The following is a 20,358-nucleotide window of genomic DNA, read 5'->3' on the forward strand; positions in this document are numbered from 1 at the left end:
GTGTGTCTTTTCAGTCCTTTTTCAATGCATTTCTGTGTGTGTGTGTGTGTGTGTGTATAAAACTAAATGTATTTTAAAACTGATGTTTCATAATATTCTTTAGATTGGTTTTCTCTAATCTGTCCAGATCACTGAAACTGTATTGTACATCAAAAATAATCTTAAAAAGAAGCTATTAGCAGGCCAGCTGATTATTAATCGAGCCTAAACTCCATTCTTACCTGCCTCACCATTCTCTTCAGTCTTGGTGCTCATTAAACAGGCAATAAACTTGTTATCCACTTGCTGAAGAACCTGCCACACATTCAAATAAGTGGAACACTAAATTAAAATTAAAAAAGGCTTATCTGCATAGAAAGAGAGAAAACTGTACATTATCCTTAATTATTTAGAGTCTTTTACATCATAACACTCCTATCTAAGCTTGAGGTGAGGTGTAAGGATAAAAGAATGGGTAAATAAAGTGATTAGAAGACATAAAGGAGGGAGACTACACAGGAACACAGATTAAGAGAGGATGATATTAAAAGGCATCTAAGAGGGATATACTAATAAGACACTAGAGTAGATATAAAATTTCCCCAGCACAATTATCTTATTAATAAGTAATATGACCAGAGAAATTATTAATATGACCAGAAATTGCTAACCAATAGGGCCTAAACCAATTTTTAAAATTTATGGAAAAGCAAGGAAACCATTTTGGGGAAGCCAGTCCAGGAAAATACTAAGTGCCATTGGTGGCTTTAGACCTTGGTAGTGCCTGTCTGTCTAGGTACATGAGGTCCTCCCAGTCTACATCCCTGCCCCAGGACCTATTTCTGGTCAACTGCTTGTTTGCTCTGTACCCGGTCAACACTAGGTTAGATATTCACCTAGATCTGTCCAACCTCCTGATTTGTTTCTATACTGAAAGCAAGGAGACTGAGACAGCCAGAGTAGTATATAGAGCACCAAGTAAAAAAGCAGATGAGACAAAGGGTCCCTTTTGTTAATGGAACTCCAAAATCTGAGGTCTCTTGAGCCATGCCATTGGTGGCCTCACACAATAGAGGGTCATTTTAAAAAGGGCACTGTTGCATATTTAAGGACAATGTCTCTAAAACAATTTGTTGAATTATAAATCATTCTCAAATATAAAGTCAATGTATAATCTTCTGTAGAAATATCTTAACAATCCTTGAAATCGTGAGCCTGAACCTGTCATTCATCCCTCCAAACCTGCTGACACTACTAAGGACATTTCTTTCTTTGTAACTGAGTCCCCTGCTTTTTCTTCTGATGATTAAAGCTTCATTAAGATTACAAAAACACATGTGCCCTGACCAGGGTGGTCTATATCACTGAATAAATCCAATTTCACAAGAGTTAGTCCAGTTTAGGCCTTACGCAGATTTTTCTAAAATTTAAAAGCCAAACTTTTACCTGCATCGAATGAATCATTTCTTTGGTGAAACGATAGGGATACAAGATGTTGTGAATTTTCACTGCTAAGCTCTCAGCCTGGCCACTGCTTACATCAACAGCAACCTAGAAAGACCCAGCACAAAGATCATTTAAATTCTAAATTTTTATATCTGCAAAGCTGTCTTACCAAAGATTTCAAAGTGGTTTAAAAACACTCATCTTCACAGAACCTACTAAGAAAAAACAAACAAACAAACCTGTTGCCATCGAGTCGATTCTGACTGATAGCGACCCCATAGGACAGAGGAGAACTGCCCCATAGGGTTTCCAAGGAGCAGCTGGTGGATTGAACTGCCAACCTTTTGGTTAGCAGCCAAGCTCTTAACCACTGCGCCACCAGAACCTACTAAACGTGGGATGAATTCGTGGACCTTATAGAAATTCAGAAGGATCTATGAATTATTAGTCTTAAGTAACAATTTCTCTTTCTAAACAAAATTACTGACAAAGACCAATGTTGGTTGAGAACAATAATTTGTCTACGCTCCATGTTCGAGTCCTGAAAGGTATTTTAACTGAAGAATCAGTAATCAAATGCTCATTTATTATACACCCTCATTACAACATACCCAGTACATTCTGTGATCACACACACCGAGGAGAGAACATACACCCAGCTCAATGATGAGCTGTTGCTCCAGCAGAAGGGTCACTACTTTGCTTAATGATAACAGTTTTTATTATTACCACCCTGAATACTTTGCTAAAGTTGGAAGTCAGGGCTTCTAAGTGTGGTTCACACACTGATTATATATGGTGAATCCAAAATGCTTAACTTCCAAAATGTTATGAATTTTGATGATTCCTCTCCATATTAAATATTTAATTTCCAAATAAAGTATTTGGAAACATGCCTAGCTTCCATGCATAATTACAAATTAGTAAAATCATTCATGCCCATATTCAGCTTAAATGAAATTCAAATTTTAAATAGCAGACAAAGAAAAATTGCTGTAGACCCACCTCTGGGTAACGGGCAAATACTGGATTGTCCCATTCAGAGAACAAAGACTGAAGCGATTCGCTACCCACAGCATCACCCATGGTATCTAGGGCAAAAAGGACAGGTAAAGTTGGCAGCAAGAGCCTCAGGGAAAAGGGCAGATGGTATCTCCTATTTGGTGTGGTGCAGCCCCAAAACCAATATTGTTCCTATAGTCTACAAATGTTCAAGTGTTTGTTGTGTCTCTAAATGATCTTGATCTGTTGCTATTTAAAACTAGAGTTGATGACTGTATCTTCTGGCATTATAGCTCTTTCTTGAAACTATTAATAAGAGATATTTCAGAATACAAACCCAGAAGAGACTGTGGCTCAAATTAGTAGTCTCACTTCCTTTAGGTAAAAATATTCCTTATCTACTTTTAGAAACAAAGAAAATAAAAAATGATACATGTCTGTAGCCTTTTTGAAAGACAAGAGTTTTGTTTAGATAAAACTACTGAAATATGGAGTGCAACTCCAATCTTCAAAAAAAAAAAAGAGAGAGAGAGACATTTTCCCAATCACAAGTCCCCACAGACTATGCATAATCACCCACTATTGACCTCAAGTCTGGAAAAGTAATTTCTGATCTAAATGCATGCACTGAATTACTTAGTTCTGCTGTTAGATACGACCATGGGGAATTCCTGGTTCCAGTAAGGCACAGCGGGCACTGATAAAGCTTATTAATGCATGCCTACTTTGTTTTTTGAGTTAGGTGGTACGGTATGTACTAGGTAGTTCCAACCAGGTCTGTTATTGCCCCTACCTCTGTTATTCTGTCTCATCACAGTGCTCTCTTCCCGAGCTCTAGGAAGGAAAGGAAGAACAAGGTCGCTTCTAAAAGGATGACACTTGTACTGAGACCCTAAATATAAAAAAGAAAAACCTGGAAATTTGAACTCAAAACACAAATAAACCATTAAAAAATTAAATCATATAAAATCTATCTCTGCACAAATCTAATTAAGACAAAAGATAACTACTAAATACTAGATTGAGAGACACAAGTTCTTTAATGAAACTGTTCTGCTAACTTAGGAGTCTACATTAGTGCTTAGTCCCATCATCCATCTCTACAAGACAGAATGAGGATGTAGAATAGGTCTTAGTGGTTCTCAATGGGGGGCAATTTTGCAACTGGGGGGGAGGACATTTGGCGATATCTTGGTGTCCCAATGTGGGGTAAGGGTACTATCAGTATATAGCAGATAGAGGCCAGAGATACTGCTAAACAACCTATACTGCATAGAACAGCCCCCATAACCAAGATCATTCAGTCCAAAATGTCAATAGGGTTGTGACTGAGCAATCTTGGGCTAGACAGATAAACCCACTGCCGTAGAGTGTAGAACTGCCCCATAGGGCTTCCATGGCTGGTGGGTTTGAACTGCCGGCCTTTTGGTTAGCAGCCGAGTGCTTAACTATTGCGCCACCAGGACTCCGTCTCCTAGACAGATAAACAAAAAAATCCACTGCCATCGAGTCGATTCTGACTCACAGTGACCCTATAGGACAGGGTAGAACTTCTCCATAGCGTTTCTAAGACTGTAAACCTTTACAGAAGCAGACTGCCACATCTTTCTCCTGCGGAGCAGCTGGTAACGTCGAATCTCCAACCTTTCAGTTAGCAGCCCAGCACTTTTATTAACCACTGTGCCACCAGGGCTCCTATGCGAGACAGATAGTGGTCCTTAATTGTCATCCTTCACAATTTGGTGAAGTCTTCCGAAATCCCCAGTTTATACTACCTATCTATGAATTGGAATCGACTCATTGGCAATGGGTATCCAGTGCATGTCTCTATTACAATATGTACCTCATTATGTTATATTTATGTTTAGATAGCTGTCTTCCCAGCAGACCATGAACTCCTAGAAGCAGAGTCAGTCAGTCTGCAATGTGGCAGCACCTCGCACAGCATGAACTCTCAGTGAGTGTTGAATGAATAGATAAATTGATGAATAAATGAAAGGTTCTCAATTCAAATTTCAAAATCTGGTAAACTCTGGTCCCAATCTACCCTTCTCTCTGAAGGATGATCAGCTTTGAATTTTACAAACAGTGCTCAATTTGACAGTTTCTGAACAAGAGTAAAACAAGATTTTGTCCAAATCTTGGAGAGACATTAGTTTTGAATGATAAAATCAAGGTGAGATATAAAATAAGGTTGTGTCAATGCTAATGGATAGGGTTGAGCTAAAGTCATTTTGAGAAAACACTGCAGGGGCTAGGGGACCCAGCATTACTCCTTTAAATTACCTTTACAGATCATCTTTTCTGTACAGTGAAATTCACCTCTTAACAATTATATTATGTTTTTATGTATGGCTCAACAATGTCCTAATGTCCCGCTATACATCAGCCTTTTCCTGAAATGTAACATCCCATGTGAACGGAGGGTGCTTAGGCGCCATCTCTTCAAGGAATTTGTTTCTGTACCAAAAATACTTTATTTTTCATTATGAAACTCTGAGTTAACATGACCCTTAAAAGGTCACTACAAGACTTGCTAATCCACAAAGTTAAGTAGGTTGAAGTGTTTTAAACATCTAGATTCATTTAACAAGAGCAGATGTTTATGCTGACTGTGGCAGCCAAGATTTCCTCCTTTGTTTCAGCAACAACCATCACACAGTTCAACGTAATGCAGTTATTTTTTTGGCACTATACCAGAGGAAGTTGCATTTCAGAAAGATGAGGTGCCAGTGTCTTAGATTTACCTCTGATAAACATTTAGTATACATCAGGATGTAAAACTATTAAAAAGCACATGTGTCTTTAAAAGCGACCTGAGAGTCTCAGGAGCTGTATTAAAAGAAAGGGGTTTCTCCTCCTATTTAATACTTTGAAAGTTACTACAGTGATTATTTTTTTCACAAGGAAAAAACATTAAAAAGTAAAGGCTTTGTTTAACCTTAAATAACTCAGAGCCTCCTGCAAGAGACAATCATTCTAAGGAGAAATTATAAATTGATTTGCCATTGTTGTTGCTGTTAGGTGCCCTTATGCATAACTCTATGCACAACAGACATTCACACAATTTATATTCTTTTGCAGCTTATGAATCTTTTCATATGGATCCACATTTAATGTTTAAACTCCTTGTGCAAAACCAAGATTACAGCCAGATGGAAGTCAGCTTTACCATCTCCTAACATCTGGCTCTCAACACACTGCCAAAACAATGTCACTTTTAATATCGACTGAGACCTGAGAACTCAGAGTCCTAGTCCAGGCTCTAATGTAGGCTTGTGGTATGATCTAAAAGCCACATTATCATCTTCCTGAATAACAGCTATTTATACCATAAGCAGATCAAATGGATTAGCATGTGCATAAAGTGTATTTGAAAAGTACAGTTATGAAAGTACATATTTAACCTATATTCCAAACAAATTTACTGCTAAGTCCTTTCTGGAAAAAGAAAAGTTCATAAATATAGAACTGTATTGAATCACAGATTCTACTAGGAAAACCTAGAATGACTGCATGGTCATTCTGGGCCTACCTGGGAGCCACAGAGAGCAACTTCCAGAAAAACACCACACTGCTACTGCAGATGCCTTTAAAGACAAATTCCTAGAAAAGTACATTTATGTGTTTGGGAGGGAGGGGAAAAAGGGTAAGGAAGCACTGTGGCTCTTCCCAGCTATTAACAGTACCATTTTCATTAGAATTTGACTTCTCACCCTCTCTCTTACACATACAACGCCCACACACACGCATACTTACATTTACACCCTATTTATCAGTCTTTCATTATATTTCTAGATTTAAATAGTTTCGGACCTAGAGAGCCGTCATATACCATAAAATGCAGTGTTTTATAATTTATCGTCAAAATGTTCTATCTGCTGAGATAATCTCTTCGAACAATGATTATTTTACTTCTTGACCATTATTCCCATTTTCAAAAGCATTTCATGCCAGTGAACACTACATACTTACCATTTTCAAGAATGACATTCACAGCCACGGTTGTCAGATCTTTCGTACACGCAGCCTGAGTGTCCTCAGTAGGAACAATGAATGTGCTAAGTCCAGTTATTTTGTTGATGTAAACCATTCTTCCCAGGGCTACATCAAAATGCTGCTGCCAATCCACAGAACATGTGTTTGATTCTTCATTTTCAGAACAAGCTCTTGCTTTAGATTCCTCACTCTGAACACAAGTTTCATTTTGGTCAGCTGTGGAATCGTCTACGTGGCTCATTAACATTCTACTGGGAGAGTCAATATTTCCTATCTGTGATTCTGAAGATATAAGATCATCTGAGTCTTTACTGATAACTTTAGGAGAATTATTAGAGGGTAATACCAAAGGAGTTTCTGGTATCACATAGCTCCCTGTTGTACTGTTGCCATAACATGTTTCTCTATCTTTATTACAGGAATTATCCTGTGCGACAGAGTCTGACATTGGGATTATGCTTTCTGTTTTTTTATGCTCATTTTTAAATAATTTGCAAGAATCTAGGGTTAATCTGTCTTTCCTACTGGAATCTGATTGTGGAAGTTCATTAAAATGACTCATACTCTCCATTGTTTCAGTCTCTCTTTCAGAGCCCTTCATTCTGGACAATTTGGAGGCTAGTGACTCAGGTGACTTCTCAACATTCAAAGAGTCTCTGTCAAAGTGAGATAACTCTGTTAGAGTTATAGGACTTCCTGTCAAACAAGGCATCTCTTGTTCCAAACAATCTTCTTCCTTGGAGAATGGAAACTTCTCTGAGTAAAGAATGTGACTTACTGGTTGACAACTACCATTTGAATCATTATGTTTCACAGTGATTTTACAAACATTAGAGTTATCTAAGTGGTTCTTGCCTTCCAGTGGAATGTCAGGTTCAACTTGAGGACTAAAATCGGTAGTGATTTCAAAATTATTTCCCTCTGCTTCTGTATTCAAAGGATTTTTAACTTTCCCGTACTGCCTCTTAAACTTCTCTAAGGATCCTAGTTGTGAATCCAAGCTTAACTTCTTTTGGGCTATGGGTTTGGAGGAACCAATCAATTTACCTGTTTTCTTACTACCATTTAAAACATGTCTATACCAAGGAAAAGAAGAGGAGGTATCAGGTAATAAGTAATTTGTGTGTGATTTTTTACTACCTTCCTGAAAAACAGCCAAATTTTTATAAGTTCCTACATGTTTGTTCTCTAGTCTATAATTTATATTTGTTCTGCAAAATACTTCGTTGGGCAGTTGAGCAGATTCTTTACTTAAAGTACTGGTTAAATCTTGAATGTTTGGAATCTCAACTGAATGGTATGTCCTATTTCCAAATGTTTCTTTGGCACTCACAGTACCAGGCTGAATACAATTTTTAAATGAATGTTCTGTTCCAGTTGATTTAGTCTGCTCATTTTGTGCCACATGAGTTATAAAGCCAGTGGAGCATAATTTAACTTGTCCATAACTAAAAATGTTTTTGCTTCCACAATTACTAGGCTCTTTTTTTCTTTTCTCTTCTTCTCCTCTCTGAGTACCATTTGCTCTCAATAATATTGCCTCAAAAGGCAGAGGTTGGCATCCCACTTCAGTAGCATCTTTCAATCTCTCTAGTTGACTCTGAATTACATTATTTTTCAGGATGTTGGCAGCCATGCCATCAACAGTGGCGGTACTTACTTTCTGTATTTCTAGATCTTTCCCACTATTCTCAAAGTGATGTGGTGCCTGAAAAGGGCTTGCAAACAACACTGAACTGGCTCTACATGGATTTTCTGGAGAGTTAAGCTCCAAGCAAGTTTTTTTATGTTTCTCATTTTCTTCTGATTCTGATGCTTTAACTGTCTCCTGTTCTACGAGCCTTGACTCTGAGCAACAGTTATCTTTCTTTTGTAAAGACAGCCCCATAATTTTACTATTGCCTGGGCCATCTGGTTCACAGCTGGGCAAAAACAAATCATTTGTCTTTTTTCTGATCACTTCTGAACCCCTAGAATTGTGTGTCTTTGTTTCTTCCATAGTAGCTTTTCTTTTCACAGCTTTTGATTGCATATTAACCATTTCATAGGAATCCAAAATATTATTACATGCTTCCTGGAAACTGATCTGGTCACACTTCTCATCAGAGGACACATGCTTCTGAAGAGTAGCAGCAAATAAACTAAAATCATTATCTTCACTAAATTCCTTAATGTCCTCACCTGATAATTCCACAAATAATTTTTCTTGCTTTAAAAACATTTTCACTCCTTCCTGAATGCAAACCAAGAGAGTATCCCAGTTCTGAAACTCAATCAGAGTTTTTGCTGGCTCCATGCACACATCATACTCACAGAATTGGCACTGCACATTGATTACATATATCCCATGGAGTTCAGGGTTAGACCGATGCCGAGAACTTGAATTCATTTGCCTACTGGCAGAGCCATTCTTTGGCTTGCATATGATACTTTCTTTCCTTAATAAAAAGTCAATGAGTTTATGCAATTTTGTCCTTAAAATCAGTCTTTTGTTCACAAACAAAAACTGCATATTCTTATTGTAATGTGCTTCAGAGCTGATATACCCACTAAGCTCAAACCCCTTATATTTAAATTTTATTTCTTTTAACTTTTGGGACCTACCCAGTCCATAAATTTGACAAAATCGGGAACATATGTCTTTGGTTTTAGGGAGCTGAAGAACCATGGAACCAGAAACATCATTTCTCAAAGAGAAAGAAATGGAAGGATGCATGAGTGACAGAGCTTCTATTCTCTGCCTAACCTTCTCAAACTCCAGTCTAGGTTCCATGCATTTTCTCCTTACAGGTAACTGGTAAAATAGGTTATATACTGTTACTGTTGTCCCAGCACTTGGTCTAGTCAAGTCAGCTTCACAAGCTTCCAAGGCTTTTCCATTCTGAAACAGTTTCACAAAAGTTTTCATCATCCTGTTTTTCTTGGATGAAATTTCCACAGCACTGGCTATGTCAGCTATACTTGCCAAGGCCTCCCCTCGGAAACCATAAAACCTTGGGTTTTCCAAGTCCTGTACAGAGTTGCATTTACTAGTAAAATAACGATTTCCCACCTTGTCTACATCATCACTCCCCATCCCAAATCCATTGTCTATCACTTGAACTTGGAAGGTTTCCATGTTCACCCTGACAGCCACACATTTTGCTTCAGCATCAATACTGTTAAGGGTAAGTTCCTCAACACATTGGCCTAAGGAGCTTATGGCCAAACCAGAACGCAATTTGGCTTGCACTTCATCTGACAAGCACTTGATCATGGCCAGTAGAAAGCTGGTGAGAATGCCAGATGGTGGTTTCCTTTTCTGACTGGAAATAATTGCCTATGGGAAAAAACACACACACACACAAAGTTATACAGCATTACCCATTTTTTCTCAAGCATTATAAAGAAATATCATTTGAGGTAAATAAAATTTCTTTTGTTAAAATGAATTGTAAAACGAACAAACAAAAAATTATACTTCTGATCTCTAGGCAGATCACACAGTTCATGCCTGGTGCAATGGATTTAACCTCCAAAGCAGCATTCATAATTTCTTAATTTTCACTGCTTCTAAGTTCCACATGCCCTAAAGTGAAATCATAATCACATCTGAAGTTGACCCATAAAAACAGTATTTGAAATTCTAACCACTTCACCAAAAACAGATGCCTAAAAACTAAATTCAGCTAAGAAACATTAGCTAGAAATTATTCATGAAAAAAAAATTTCTAAGTTAGCTTCATAACATTTATACATTACACAATAACCATGATTTGTAGGAAACACTTAAAATGGAGTGTTAGGCATTGTAAGGAAGGTGGAGTAACATGACAAAACAAAAAGAAATCAAACTGTTATATCAAAGAGAGATGGACATTAAGAGATTATTATCATCATTTGTTTAAATGTAGTTGCCTCAGGGGAAAGAGCTGGGAATGGAAAGGAATGATGTAGGAAATTTCCTTTTCATTATAAGCCTTTCTGAACTACTGGATTTTTAACTCTTGAAACGTGTATTACTTTGATAAAACGTTTTGAGAAGGTCATTTTTGAAGGTCATATTAGTAGTAATTATTCTTTTGGTCTCTACAGATACTCCCACGGCCACAAACTACCTTGGCAATAATAATGATTGCAAGAGACTCTAATGCGATTAAAGGTCCCCCTCTCCTCTTCATAGATGAGAGGGAAGTATGGGCAGGACCTCTCGCAGGTGGTAGGACTGGTTTTTCTAACCCGGGAAAATCAGGGCTGTAATTCCAGATCTGATGATGATTTCTAAAATAGGGAATATCGCAGCTGGCAGCAAATGAGGGGTAAGTGTTTAGTAAGCTCCTGGGACAAACGGGACGGTTCCGTCTTGGTCCAGTGACAAGCAGGCCTCTGAGAAAATGTAGCCCCGTAGGCCCGAGGATAGACGCGCCACGGACCCCCCAAGGTGAGGCTCCACCCCTGTCCCAACCCCTCAACCCGCTGCCGGAAACACAGGTCTGCCCTAACGTGGGCGTCGGCGCGCAAAGAAGGGGGCAGAGGCCTCTGGAGCCCTAGCGCATCTGGGTCTGTAAAGCTGGCCGGCAGCGGTCACCACAGCCCTTTTGGCGTTATAAGGGCTCCCGGAGCCATCCTTTCGTCGCGTGCTTTCCCCCAAGTCACCTCGAATCTCGCTTCACCAGTCCTCAATACCAACCGCCTCCGACGCAGACGCGCGCAAGTAGGCTCGCGAGACACGTGCACGCGCGAACCCACGAGCATGCGCTTCTGAGGGGACTTGCGGAGAAACCTTCCGGCGCGACACCCCAGTGCGCATGCGCACCAGGTGTTACCGGTTTGAGAACTCATCCATCCCAGGGTCTCTTCACATTCGTACCACACCCTCCCCCCACACCCCTTTCGCCATTCTTAATCCTTATCTCCCTTTGGCATGGTGTGAAAGGCTGTTTCTACTTTCATTTTTGTTTTTTCTGTGTTTTCCCTTTCCCTTACTGTTTTTTCTTCTTTGCGTGTTTAACCAAAAACCAGTTACCATGGAGCAGATTTTGACTCATGGTGACCCTATGTGTGTCAGTGTAGAACTGTGTTCCATAGAGTTTTCAGTGGATCCCCAGCCTTTCTTCCCAGTGAATTGAACCTCCAGCCTTATGGTTAGCAGTCAAATGTGTACTACCATTTAATCCAATATATATTTTACTCTTGCTTATTGTATGTCTTCTTCCCACAAGCTATATGAAGGGTAGGGCTTTTGTCTATATTGTTTACTACTATATCCGCATGGCCAAGAACAGTGCCTGATGTGTGGTAGGCACTCAATGAGTGAATGGGTAAATCTAGATCCTTCGATCTTACAGAATTATAGCATCTCAGAGCTGGAAATGACTGAGAAGCTATATTGCTCAACTCTCTTAAATTACAGATGAAGACACCAAGACTCCCTTCATTGACTTTTTTGGTATCTTCCCAATGCTACTGCAGCTTCTTTTCTAACTGAATGAGAGTGGAACTCCAAGAGTTTGAGAATAGGTATTTTTTGAATTGTTAACCAGTCCTCAGTTTTTGCTTTCTGTATCATTTTTACTGAAACTGTATTTTTTTAAAAAATTGGGATTTATGACAAATTTGGCAAACCAGTAAACATCTGATATATACTTGTTTAAATGACAGAACAAACCAAATCAGGAGATTGCTAGGCTGATGAGACAAAATCCTGATCATTGCTTTATTTAAATTCCTTACCTGGAAGAAAAGAATGACAGCAGAACCTCCAGAAAGCTAAAAGTAATGAGTCCAAAACATAATTTAAACAGCTAACAAATTGAACTTGTGGCATCCGTTCTTATTACAAATGAAATTTCCTGAAGAAAACTACATGGGAATTATTTAAGGAAACAATTCAAGGTAAATGCTTTCTCTTTCCTTCAGATCACTTTAAGTTACCTCAAAATATTCTTCCTATAGATGTTTACTGAATAAACACCTCTTATTTCAAAAGAAAAAACTTCAGTGAAGAAAAAACAGTACCCTAAACAGAAGGCTGTAATATGTTTTTATTGGTTAGAATTATGTGTATGGTTGTAATCCATCATACATGTAATATACAATAACATTCAAATATCTGATACTAAAATAACTTACAAATTCTAATATTGAACACAGAATAGTTCTATCTGTTAACAATAAACAAAACCACTGAATGTATCTAGGAAAATTTAAATTAAGGCCATTATTTCACAATTTGGAAGTCTGAGTAATCCAACTTTAAGATGATTTTCTCATTGTTGAAGCTTGCTCTGTCAATGTGCGATTTGGGACTTCCTCTCGTCTCAAGCCACTTCTGCATATGACGCACTTTGGAGGTGGGACCTTGCAACTGTCCTTGCACCGTGCCCCGGTCAGTGTTCTGGACCCAGCCTACCAATCCCAACTTTTTACCCTCAGCCTAAGGAAAAGAAACAGAGAGATGCAGTGAGATTGAAGAAAACAAAATGAGACTACAATCTGTTGCCAGAATCTTGGCCTATAATCAAGCCACTGAAACTAACTTGATATTGTCCAGAACAGTCAAAACAGAAAGAGTAGCAAGGAGGATGTCATTGCTGATTTTAACATGAAGTCCTGGCCACTTGATTCCATTTCTTTCTTCTACCCTATGAGACCCAAAAACCAAACCAAACCCATTGCCATTGAGTCGACTCTGACTCAGAGTGACCCTATGAGACTCAGGCACTAGAATTTTTCACTATGTAGTCAACTTGGTTAAGTACTAAAGACTTAAGTCCAAAACAGATGCTTTCAAAATGATCCCCTAAGGCTGACTACTGTTAGGATACTGGGCTGTATCTTGCTCATTTTCCCTTCTCCTAATCAAGAATCTATTAGGTATGTTAAACAGAAAAAGCACGAAGTTATCTGATCCTTCCCTTTGTCTTTAACCAGGATCACACCTAAACAAATCCAGATGAATAAGTATCCATCATATCTTTAAAAATCATTAAAGAGAATTTCAGAATTTCCTGGCAACTCATTCAGTTGTTCTCATGGTAGAGAAACTTTCTAACCTGATGTTTTTGTGTTGCATACAATGCCCACTTTCTGTTACCCTCCTACAGAAGGAAAGCAGCTAGTCATCAGCCTCTGAACCCCAACTTTCATAAGTCCACCTAACTATTAGGTGTTCTCTTAACTTTCTTCTCTTCCATCTAAATAATCACAGTTCCTTTAAAGTTATGTAAGACTTATGAAGGCCATTGTCTTAGTTATCTAGTGCTGCTATAACAGAAATACCACAAGTAGATGGCTTTAACAAACAGAAATTTATTCTCTCACAGACTGGCTAGAAGTCTGAATTCAGGGTGCCAGCTCCAGAGGAAGGCTTTCTCTCTCTCTGTGCTTTTCTGGGGGAAGGTCCTTGTCATCAGTCTTCCCCTGGGTCTAGGAGTTTCTCTGCAAAAGGAACCCAGGTTCAAAGGACGTGTTCCACTCCTGGCTCTTCTTGCTTGGTGGTAATGAGGTCCCTCTCCTCTCTGCTTGCTTCTGTCTTTCATATCTCAAAAGAGATTGAGTCAAGATACAACCTAATCCTATAAATTGCGTCCTGCCTCATTAACATAACTGCCTCTAATCCTGCCTCATCAATATCATAGTGGTTCGGATTTACAACACAAAGAATAATTACATCAGATCACAGAATGGAGGACGACCACACAATACTGGGAATCATGGCCTAGCCAAGTTGACATACATTTTGAGGGGACACAATTCAATCCATAAAAGCCATCTAATCACTTTAGTGGCTCTTCTCCTAGCTTTCTCAATTTCTTTCGTTTAAGTGATTAAACTGTGGCAAGACTGCAAAAATTTACAGGAGATAGCAATGCTTTAGAGGGGTAATTTTATTGTTGTATAAATATACAATTAGGACATTATAAAAGTTATTGATTGTTAAAGTAATCTATCTAAATAAAAGGAGTTGGATTATAAAAGAAAATGGGAGTTTGAACAGAGTGCACATCCAAATGCCAGAGTAGTGACCTAGTAAATGTGGGAAATTGCTGAAGCTAGCCAAAGAAAATGTTATGCACAGCAAAACCATGTTTGATGAGGAACTGAAGTACCTATCAAATAAGCTATGTTCAAAGCAAAGACATGTTTACATAATGGAAAATACAGAATCTAGCCAAATAAATATCAGTTTAAAGGCTACAGAGGAAATTAAGGAATGAAGAAAAATAGGACATACCTACAGCATGCACTGCTAAATACCAAAAAAGATGGCTAAGAATGCAGAGAATAGATTTTGAGGAACATTCCACATCCGACTTTACAACTGCATTCTTTGGCTTCAAATTAACCAAGAGAAGTTGGCTATTTCTAGTTCTGAGTTATCATAGATGGTAACTAGCTATAAGAATGATTGCAGACGAGGGATGGGAGGGGTGGGGGTGGTAAATAGTAAATAGACAATAGATAAACAGTAACTTTGGTGAAGGGTAAGACAGTACACAGTATTGGGGAAGCCAGCACAACTTGTACAAGGTAAGGTCATGGAAGCTCCACAGACACATCCAAACTCCCTGAGGGACTGAATTGCTGGGCGGAGAGCTGGGGACCATGGTCTTGGGGAACATCTAGCTCAATTGGCATAACATAGTTTATAAAGACAATGTTCTACATTCTACCTTGGTGAGTAGCATCTGGGGTCTTAAAAGCCTGTGAGCAGCCATCTAATATACTCTACTGGTCTCACCCATTTGGGAGCAAGGGAGAATGAAGAAAACAAGAAACAAAGGAAAGATTAGTCCAAAGGACTAATGGACCACAACTACCATGGCCTCCACCAGACTGAGTCCAGTACAACTAGATGGTGCCCAGCTACCACCATTGACTGCTCTGACAGGGATCACAACAGAGGGTCCTGGACAGAGCTGGAGAAAAACATAGAACATAATTCTAACTCACAAAAAAAGACCAGACTTACTGGCCTGACAGGGATTGGAGAAACCCCAAGAGTATGGCCCCTGGACCCCCTTTTAGCTCAGTAATGAAATCACACCCGAGGTTCACCCTTCAGTCAGAGATTAGACGGCCCCATAAAACAAAACGAGACTAATGGGGCACATCAGCCCAGGGACAAGGACTAGAAGGCAGGAGGGGGGTTGATAACCAATGTCATAAAACAGTGTGTGTACTAACTGTTTAATGAGAAACTATTTGTTCTGTAAATCTTCATCCAAAGTACAATAAAAAAAATTAAAAAAAAAAATGATTGTGCCAAGTTTTGAATATGAGGTTACAACAGCCAAATAAATCTTTATTTTGAAATGTGATTTATCTGAACTCCTAAGGGTGAACAAAACACTCCAAAAATTAACAAGTATTGAGAATAGGAACTTCCTACAGGTTTTATTTGTGCAATTGATTCTGTTCTTATTTTTCAAATGATAGCACAATGTTGCTAATTCATGTTCAGTTTTGAATATCTATCTAAACAAGTAAGCAGTGTTTTTTTCCTAGAAAATTCTCCAAAGCTAATTTTCCCTAATAACCACATTTCTGCTTAAAAGTCATCTGACAAAATTTTAAGTACTCTAATCATCAACTCTAGTTGCAACATAAAAAGAAAGTCCCCTCAAATCAATAACCTAGCCTTCTACCTTAAGAAACCAGAAAAAGAGTAAACGAAACCCAAAGCAAGCAGAAGGAAGGAAATAATAAAGATTAGAGTGGAAATTAATGAAATAAAAAAGCAACAGAGAAAATCAATGAAGCCAAAAGTCAATTCTTTGAAAAGATCAACAAAATTGACAAATCTTTACCTGGACTAACCAAGGGAAAAAAGAAGACTCAGATTACCTAAAGTCAGAAATGAAACAGGGGACATTACTACTGACCTTAGAGAAATAAAGGACTATAAGAGAACACTAGGAACAGTTAAAGATAATTCAAAAACAGTGTAGAACAAGGGCTATCGTTGCTGATGTCAGATGGATCTTGGCTGAAAGCCGAGAATACCAGAAAGATGTTAACCTGTGTTTTATTGACTATGTAAAGGCATTTGACTGTGTGGATCATAACAAATTATGGATAGCGTTGCGAAGAATGGGAATTCCAGAACACTTTATTGTGCTGATGCGGAACCTGTACATAGACCAAGACGCAGTCGTTCGAACAGGATAAGGGGATTGTAAAAACAGCTTGGGAGCAGTGTCTGACCTCCTTCAACCCCACAAGGGGGAAGGAGAATCAAGATCAACAGCCCAAGGCCGATTCCCATTAGGCGGAGGTCAGACATGACTTCTCTCTCTGCCATCTTTACCAATTCCGACACCAACCGTCCCTCGCACAGCAATCTCTACTGGGTTGGATAATTCATTGCAATGGCCACACAGAACTCACAAACCACGCTCATAATTATGGGCTTTATTAGGGAAGTAACAGTTACAATTCAGGCTCAGGAACACTCAGGATGCAGTTCTTCCATCAGGACAGCCTCTTCCCAGCCGTGCTCGCAGGCATGCCTCTCCCTGGCCCTCAATCTCTGTACGAAGGCACTCAGCTCTCTCTGTGGGCTGGGAAGCCCACCATGCTGTCTCCTGCTGCCAGTCTCTCCTTCCTTGTTGGTGGTGGGCTCCTCCTCTCTGCTCTGGAATTGGCTCTCTTTTAAGGCAAAACTGACCAATCCCCTTTGTAGGCCACAATTACCCTATCACACAGTCCTGCCCAATCACCTGGGTGGGAGTTACAAGATCATGGCTAGAAAGGCCACACACAAAAGTAATTAATCACACCACAGGGATACTGTGTTGTTTAAAATCAGAAAAGGTGTGTGCCAGGGTTGTATCCTTTCACCATGCTTATTTGATCTGTATGCTGGGAAAATAATTTGGGAAGCTGGACTATATGAAGAAGAACGGAGCATCACAATTGAAGGAAGACTCATTAACAACCTGTTATAAGCAGATGGCCAACCTTGCTTGCTGAAAGTGAAGAGGATTTGAAGCACTTACTGATGAAGATCAAAGACTACAGCTTTCAGTATGGATTACACCTTAACATAAAGAAACAAAAATCTCACAACTGTACCAATAAGCAACAACATGATAAATGGAGAAAATATTGAAGTTGTCAAGGATTTTGTTTTATTTGGATCCACAATCAACACTCATGGAAGCAGCAGTCAAAAAAATCAAACAATGTATTGCACTGGGCAAATCTGCTATAAAAGTCCTCTCTAAAGTGTTAAATAGCAAAGATGTCACTTTGATACTAAAGTGCACCTGACCCAACCAAAACCAAACCCACTGCCGTCGAGTCAATTCCGACTCATAGCAACTCTATAGAACAGATTTTAACTGCCCCATAAGGTTCTCAAAGCTGTAATCTTTACAGAAGAAGACTGCCACATCTTTCTCCTGCAGAGCTGCTGGCAGGTTTGAACCGCTGACCTTTCAGTTAGCAATCAAATACTTTAACTACTACGCCACGAGGGCTTCATTGTGCCTGACCCAAGCCACGGCATTTTCAGTGGCCTAAAATGCATGTGAAAGCTGGACAATGAAACAGGAAGACCGATGAAAAATTAACACATTTTAATTATGGTTTTGGTGAAGAACATTGAATATATCAAGGACTGCCAGAAGAATGAACAAATCTTTCTTGGAAGAAGTACAGCCAGAATGCTCCTTAGAAGCAAGGATTGTGAGATTTCATCTCTCTTACTTTGGACACTTTATCAGGAGGGACCAATCCCTGGAGAAGTACATCATGCTTGGTAAAGTAGAGGGTGAGTGAAAAAGAGGAAGACCTTCAATGAGATGGACTGACACAGTGGCTGCAACAGTGGGCTCAAACATGCCTACTGTTGTCAGGATGGCACAGGACTGGGCAATGTTTCGTTCTGTTATAGATGGGGTCGCTGTAGGTTGGAACCGACTTAACAGTATCTAACAACACGAATAGGTGTATGACAAATAACTTAGATAAAAAGGATAGATTCCTAGAAGGATATAAACTACTGAAACTGAGACAAGAAGAAACATAAGATCTGAACTATTAATACAGTTAAAACAAGTAAAGGAACTGAATTAGTTAAATAAAAAAAAAAAAAAAAAAACTTCCCACAAAACCCACAACCAGACTGCTTCAAAGTGAATTCTACCAAACATTTAAAGAAGAATCTTTCACTAATCTTTCATAAATTCTTCAAAAACACAGAAGAGGAGGGAACACTTCCCAACTCATTCTATGAGGCCAATATTACCCTCATACCCAAACCAAACAAAGATATCACAAGAAAACTACAGACCAATCTCTCTTAAAAATATAGATCCAAAAATCTTCAACAAAATACCAGGAAAGTGAATCCAACAGCATAAAGAAAGTATTATACACCATGATCAGATGGAGTTTATGCTAGGAATGCAAGGATGTCTCAACATATAAAAATTAATCTATGTAATACACCACATTAATAAAACCAAAAAAACCACATGATCATCTCAATAGATGCAGAAAAAACATTAGACAAAATCCAACACCCTTGTACGATAAAAAAACACTCAAGAAGCTAGTAGGAATAGGGGATTAAAAAAAATGGCACTCTAGGCAGAAGCACCACGCCGTCCCTCCACAGCAAAGATCTGAAAAACTAAGCTGAACAGAGAAAACAACAATCCTAAAACCCTAAAACATCAAATGAAGAGATAAAGAACTCAGCCAAGCACCAAATGGAGTGAGAAAACTGACAAAGAACGGAGAGCAAGGAGAGATTCATGCAGAGGTTCCCTACCAGCTAACGCAGCACGGATCTGCCATCTTGGGCTCCTATCGGAGACCAGCAAACAGGGTACGAGAAAGCAGCCTCACGGAGCGTCCAGCGGGAGACAAAAGAACCAGTAATTTGGGATACATGCTTTCCCACCCCCCACCCTTCTTCACCCCGACTCGGCCTCCTCTGCTTCCCGCGGCCACAGTCTCTTGACCGGGAAACACCGGCTGCTTGGATTCCACACACCCGAACGGGCCAGCTCTCTGAGTGCCATTTGTTGGCTGCTGGTGTTGCTTTTTTCACTCCTTTTGATTTCTTCCTTACCTCTCACCACCTCTCCCTCCTTTTGCTCAAATACCTGGCTCTGTGCGCCATCTTTGCTTCTTCCTGAGGGGCTGTGGAGCTCTGTTCGAGTGTGCAGCTGCTTCCTGGTATGGGATGCCACGCTGGTGGGATCCCGAGGCTTTTGTTCGTTTACTTGTTTTGAATTGTTTGTTTGTTTTCTTTTCCTTTTCTTGAGTTGGGAGCCCTTTCTGTCCAGGCGGTGCTGTGTGGCAAGCAGACTTCCCCCTCAGCTTGCACAGACGTGCATAGGGATCCCTGAGAGAATTTCTTTTTTCGTTGTTTCTTTTTTTTTCTGTTTTTTGGGGGGCCTTTCTTGTACTTTTTTTTTTAATTTCTTTTGTTTTCTTTTCCCTCTTTTTCTCTTTTTGTCTTTCCTCATTGCTCAGTTTCACGTCTCTCTATATCTTCCTTCTCTTTCTGTTCCCTGAATACCTGGCATTGTATACCTCTACGCCTTCTAGCCAGGTTGTACTGCAACACCTGAGAGTGACTTTCCCAGACCTCATAGCTGCACCGGTGGGATCCCTGGGAAATTTGTGGTTCTTTAATCTTTCCGATTTTTATTTATTCATTCTTTTCTTTTCTTCCTCTTCCCCTTTCTGATTTTCTCCATTTCATAGTCTCTCATCTCTCCACTCCAACGGCAAGCTGCCGTAGCATTCTTTTTTGTTTGTTTGTATGTTTTTGGCTCCTGTTCTTCTCTCCTCTCTCCCATATCCATCTTAGCTCCACACATAACAATCTCCCCACTGCATCCTGCCTACCTGCACCGTGCGCTTGACATCACACCACCAAGCAGCACAGGCACGGCCTACTGGAACCTGCCCTGCACTGATTACTGACCC

At 39.5% G+C, this 20,358-nt stretch overlaps 2 protein-coding genes across 4 annotated transcripts in view; both read right to left on the reverse strand.

Annotated features, from left to right (window-relative positions):
• Positions 1-11,269, reverse strand: part of MLH3 (mutL homolog 3) — a 28,063-nt gene extending 16,794 nt beyond the window's left edge. The window contains exons 1-6 of one of the 3 annotated variants that reach the window (XM_004371050.3): positions 11,062-11,269; positions 6,403-9,745; positions 3,221-3,319; positions 2,431-2,516; positions 1,426-1,530; positions 222-294 (exon numbers count right to left, since the gene is read on the reverse strand). In XM_004371050.3, coding sequence (XP_004371107.2) covers positions 222-294; positions 1,426-1,530; positions 2,431-2,516; positions 3,221-3,319; positions 6,403-9,745; positions 11,062-11,247 — 3,892 coding nt within the window. In that variant the 5' untranslated portion in view covers positions 11,248-11,269. Of the gene's footprint in view, positions 1-221; positions 295-1,425; positions 1,531-2,430; positions 2,517-3,220; positions 3,749-6,402; positions 9,746-11,061 lie in introns of those variants that run through there. The other 2 variants (XM_023726391.1, XM_023726392.1) reach the window with 2 other exon arrangements.
• A 1,146-nt stretch (positions 11,270-12,415) lies between these two features.
• ACYP1 (acylphosphatase 1) overlaps positions 12,416-20,358 on the reverse strand; it is a 21,560-nt gene continuing 13,617 nt past the window's right edge. The window contains exon 3 of the mRNA XM_004371052.1: positions 12,416-12,841. Within this exon, the coding sequence (XP_004371109.1) occupies positions 12,626-12,841 (216 nt within the window). The 3' untranslated portion in view covers positions 12,416-12,625. The remainder of the gene's footprint in view (positions 12,842-20,358) is intronic.

Source organism: Trichechus manatus, unplaced genomic scaffold (genome assembly GCF_000243295.1).
Source record: "Trichechus manatus latirostris isolate Lorelei unplaced genomic scaffold, TriManLat1.0 scaffold00010, whole genome shotgun sequence".
Lineage (NCBI taxonomy): Eukaryota > Metazoa > Chordata > Mammalia > Sirenia > Trichechidae > Trichechus > Trichechus manatus.